Source organism: Seriola aureovittata, chromosome 18, assembly GCF_021018895.1.
Source record: "Seriola aureovittata isolate HTS-2021-v1 ecotype China chromosome 18, ASM2101889v1, whole genome shotgun sequence".
Classification (NCBI taxonomy): domain Eukaryota; kingdom Metazoa; phylum Chordata; class Actinopteri; order Carangiformes; family Carangidae; genus Seriola; species Seriola aureovittata.
The window spans coordinates 24,699,395-24,704,333 of NC_079381.1; the positions used below are offsets into that span (position 1 = coordinate 24,699,395).

The 4,939-nt window shown below is 40.9% G+C and overlaps 1 protein-coding gene across 1 annotated transcript; it reads left to right on the top strand.

The window, feature by feature from the left end:
- The first annotated feature begins 272 nt into the window (after nucleotides 1–272).
- LOC130186839 (uncharacterized) lies at nucleotides 273–1,907 on the top strand. Its single transcript, XM_056404137.1, has one exon. The coding sequence runs from the start codon at nucleotides 273–275 to the stop codon at nucleotides 1,905–1,907; it is 1,635 nt and encodes a 544-aa protein (XP_056260112.1).
- Nucleotides 1,908–4,939: the final 3,032 nt, after the last annotated feature.

Here is a 4,939-nt window from a genome sequence, read left to right on the forward strand (position 1 = left end):
AAAAATAATCTAGATGTTGTTGTGTTTAGGTTCTGAGACTCTCCAGTCTCACTCAAATACTTTGTACTGTCTCTCTCATGTGCTGGACATCAAAATACAGCTCAGACAGACAAATACAATTTCAGGATCAGGAAAACCTTCAGAAAGCTGCTGGAGCTGGTCGCTGTGCTGCCGTTAAAAAGAGTCCTAAACCTGTTAAACTGCCCAACTGTTCTCCTGACTTCTTTTGTTGCTTTTAACTTGGTTAATTCTTTTTTCCCCATAGGACCAACATGGCATCCACAGATTATGTTTTGGAAAATGCTGTCATCGATAATGGACCTCCTGTCCGTTATCGGCTAACACCGAATAAGACGAACCTTGGTGGAGAGGGAGAAGAAGAGTCCAAGGTCAGAAGATGGACCATAGGTAAAAAAGATCCTAGCAAACAGAATAAAACAATCCTGCTTGTTGGAGAGACTGGATCAGGGAAATCTAGCTTGATCAACACTTTTCTTAACTTTGTAATGGGGGTAAAGGATGTGGATGAAAAATGGTTTGAGATTGTAGATGACGCCAAGAAACACTCAACCTTAGAAAGTCAGACATCAAAAGTGACAGTTTACGAGATTTTTAGTTTTGAAGGTAAAACCGTCCCCTACTCTCTGACCATCATCGACACTCCTGGTTATGGAGACACCAGAGGGATTGAACACGATGCCATAATCAATCAAATGTTATACGATTTATTCAGTTCAGAAGACGGGATTCAAGAACTTGATGCAGTGGGTCTGGTGCTGAAGGCGGCTGAGAATCGACTGAGTGACCGACTGAGGTACGTCTTCGATTCAGTGATGTCTCTGTTTGGAAAAGACATGGAGAAGAACGTTGTCGCTCTCATCACTCACTCAGATGGAATGCCTCCTGAAAACGCTCTTAAAGCTCTTGATGCTACAAACATTAAATGTGCCAGAAATGAGAAGAATCAGCCTGTTTACTTCTCGTTTAATAACTGCCTGAGCACACAGAGAACAGAGGAAACAGAGTTTGGACTAGGACAAGCGTGGACAGTATCAACGAGGGGAATGCATCAATTAACATCTTTCCTGGAGAAAACCACACCTCAAGAGCTTGATACAACTGTGAATGTCCTGAATGAACGCATTAGGCTGGCCGCCTGCATTAACAATCTAACAGAAAGAATTGACCTGATTAAACTAAAGCAGCAAATCATCCAACAGACCCAGGAAGAATTAGAGAAACACAGAGAATCAATGAAAAAAGAAGATAATTTCACAATAGAAGTTGATGAGCACTATAAGGAAAAAGAAACTACTGATGGAGGGATGTGGTGGTTGGTTTTTTATGGTGGAGCTGTCACCTGTAAAGTCTGTAAAGAGAACTGTCACTACCCAGGATGCACAATGGCCTGGTATCCAAACCACTGTCAGGTGATGAAAGGAGGCCGCTGTACTTCATGTACCAGGAAGTGTCCTGTGTCAGATCATGTGAAAGAGAACAAAATCTATGTGAACAAGACAAGGAAAGTTAAAAGAACCATTGGTGAATTGAAACAGAAGTATAAAGCAGATGAAGAGCAGTGTGAGAACCTTCTGTCAGCCCTTCAAACAGAGAAAGAGAAGCTTGAAAAAGAGAAGGATACCTGGCTGGATGAGGCCTACCAGCATGTTCTCAGTCTGGAGCAGATCGCCCTGAATGTTAATTCGCTGTTCACTCATGCCCACTTGGACTTCCTGATTGACATGATGAAGGAGAGAAGAGACACAGAGAAGGTCCAGAAACTGGAGGAGATGGTAGCACGAGTGGATGAAGGAACCAGAGCGGCTCTGCGGTACATCTTTAGTTATGTTGGTGGTAAAGCAACATCACTTGTCAAAGCAGCTGGTAAAAAGTTAGGAAAGAAGTGAAAAACAGTGTTTGGAGCTGGACACCACTGTTGTCACACATGGTGGAATCAGCTTCTATTGACCTGTGTGTGACCTGAAATAACTGAACCATGAAATATAACATGGCGAACGATGACTTCTGTTTTTTGTTGTATGTTGTTTTTACGTTAGTTAGCAGATCATGTCAAACCAATATTGTCTGGTAGGATGATGTGGCTGACATGTTCCTCTCTTCACGCTCTTGGGTAGAATTTGAATTCCTGTCTGACCTATGGTTTTTAGTCTTGCTAGCAGCCAGTCACTGCGCTCAGGACTGAAATATCTCAACTGCTATTGGATGGATGGCCATGAAATTTACAAGAGACATTCAAGTGGTCTTTTCCTACAGTTCCAACATGAGGGTGATAGTTTAAGGTTTTGAATTTGACATCTCTACAGCTGTCAGATGATCATGATGAAATGAGGTTCAGACGTTGTTGTTCCCCTCAGGATGAACTGTAGTGACTCTGATGATCCTCTGACTTTCCCTCCAGCGCCACCATCAGGTCAAAACTTTAACGTGTCCAAAACGTGGTTTTATGATCAGATACCTGAAGATGTAATGATCCCCATCAGCTTCAGCTCTACTTTGTATTTACTGCTTATTAGCAAATGTTAGCACGCTGAACTGAGATGGTAAGAAAACATTACACCTGCTGAACATGCTGATGTTAGCACTGAACACAAAGCACTGCTGTATCTGATACCCAAGACTGACAGTGATGAGAGCTGAACCCACATTGTGGGTCTGAACGGGTCAACCTGAGTCAGGCGACCCATCAAGAACCTCCTGTCAACCAGGGTTCAACCTGGGCCTGGATATGGTGAACTGGCTCTGTTACCACAAATAGAAATTAATTCATATCCAGGTCATTGATACTTTGGTACATTTAAATGTGATTCAGTCAATCCACTGGCAAAGAGAGAAGGCAGTCAGCTGTCTCATGAACAGATCAGACAGAGCTCTGTCTGTGGAAGTGGCTGAATGTTGGTCTGGTTTTACACAACCAGTGTTTTCCATAAGTCAGACAAGTTCACATCCTACAAAGAGCTTTAAGAGGAACGTGAAGACAGGTGAAGACAGGTGTTGATGTCCTGTGGTTTGATGGATCAGATTTATATTTTCTGCAATACTTCTTGTTTTATTGATTTACTCTTTATGTAATTTGAACTTGTTTGGCTGATGCATCATGTTGTTTTTAAGCCCACTGTGTACTGGATTCTTCACTTGTTTTATTGGTTTTACACATTTACTTTTTTATTAATTAACATGTATTATTGGTTCTGATTAGTTCTGTAAAAACATCATCATCATCAACTTTATGTTTAACTCTCAGATTGTGTTGTTTAGTTAAAGATACAGAAAAACACCTGAACCACTGAACGGTGTGAAGAAACACAATTTCTGATTTTCTTTCATTTCTTAGTTCCATCATGTAAGTTTAAGTTTTTTTATGTTTTTCAATCAACACAAGGTTTTGACTCGTTCTGATGTTTTTGTGATACTGAGAGAATGAACTGGTTCAACTTATTGATGAAGATGTAGAACAATGAACGTTACTGAGATGTATTTTTATAAACATGAGATTTTTCTCATTAGAATCAGTTTGTACAGAGTCCTAGTTTTAAGTTTATAAGTTGTAATGTTGTCAGTGATTGAGGCTGTGATTTATTGTGATGTTGCTCATGTTGACACAGTGTCAGTAAACTGGTGGTGGGACAGTAACATGTCACTGACCTGATGTATAAAGATCATTAGAATCAGTTTGTACAGACGATGTTACAGACACTGAACTCAGACACAGTGTAGAAATATTCTGAATCCAGAGTTTCTGAAGAGTCCACTCATGAAATCTGACCCACTTTGGTTTCTTCATGTGTCTTCCTGCTTGGAATGACTAGTTCACATCTGTCAGACCACAGAAACATCTGGATCCTCTAATGTTGGACTTTATCTGTGAAGCAGCCATATTTGATGAAATCACGTCCTGATTGATGCAGTTTTCTGTGAATCCTGAATAAAATCTGCTTGATGAAAAGAGTTTGATCAGAGTCTTCACTGGATCATCAGCTGCTTTTTCAGTCTGTTGAAGCTTCTGCTGAACTTTATTCAATAAATGTCTGTTTGTCTTTGTTCCTGAAACACTTTGACTTTATTGTGATTGAACAGAGAAACACACTCCACCATTAGAGCTGATGTTTCATCAGAGCGTCATGAAGAAGGTGTGATGAACTCTGTTGCTGCTGGTTTGTGTAGTGACCACTAGATGGAGCCAACACTAGCTGACTGAAGGATGATGCTGTGTGGACTGAGCTGACTCAACTGAAGTTAATAATGAATCTTCATAGTCAACATATAAATAAGAAGACTGTTCTTACAGGGGAAAAACCGTTTAATGCTCTGATTTGTACTTTGTCTGTTGGTTTGTATCGTCTCTGTTTGTCTCTCTCTTCTTGTCTTACTGTAAAAACCTGGTACCTTTCAGTTTTAAAAAAGTGCCACAGAGACAAAGGTTGAGATGTTGAACAAGAAATATCACTGGGGCTGGTGGAGCTAAAAGAGAGGGAACACTGACCGTAGATTCATCAGGTGACATACACCACAACACATGGATCATCATGTTGAGCTGTAACTGACGGATGTGGAGACAAGAAACTGGTTGATATGAAGGTGTATAAAATAAACAGTACTGCTACCAGCAAAACTGAACAAATTGATTGAATAAATCAAACTGAATGAGGTGATAGAGTTTTACATCTTGGTGAGGGAGTTAGGAGCAAGTGGACAGAGTGTGAGGAAAATTGTAAAGGACATGTCAGATGAGGCAGCAAGATCCAGTCAGTGGATTTGGATGAGAAGGAGTAATGGTAGCTGGGGGCCCAGCAGGGGGAGCACTTAGGATAGATAGACTCTTAGGAGAAGCAAGGAAGAAATCCAGGAAGAGGAAGTGTTTTTAAGTGGGGGTGTGGCCTGTGTGAGCCTCTTTGAGACCATGTGGTTAGTCCAGGTGAGG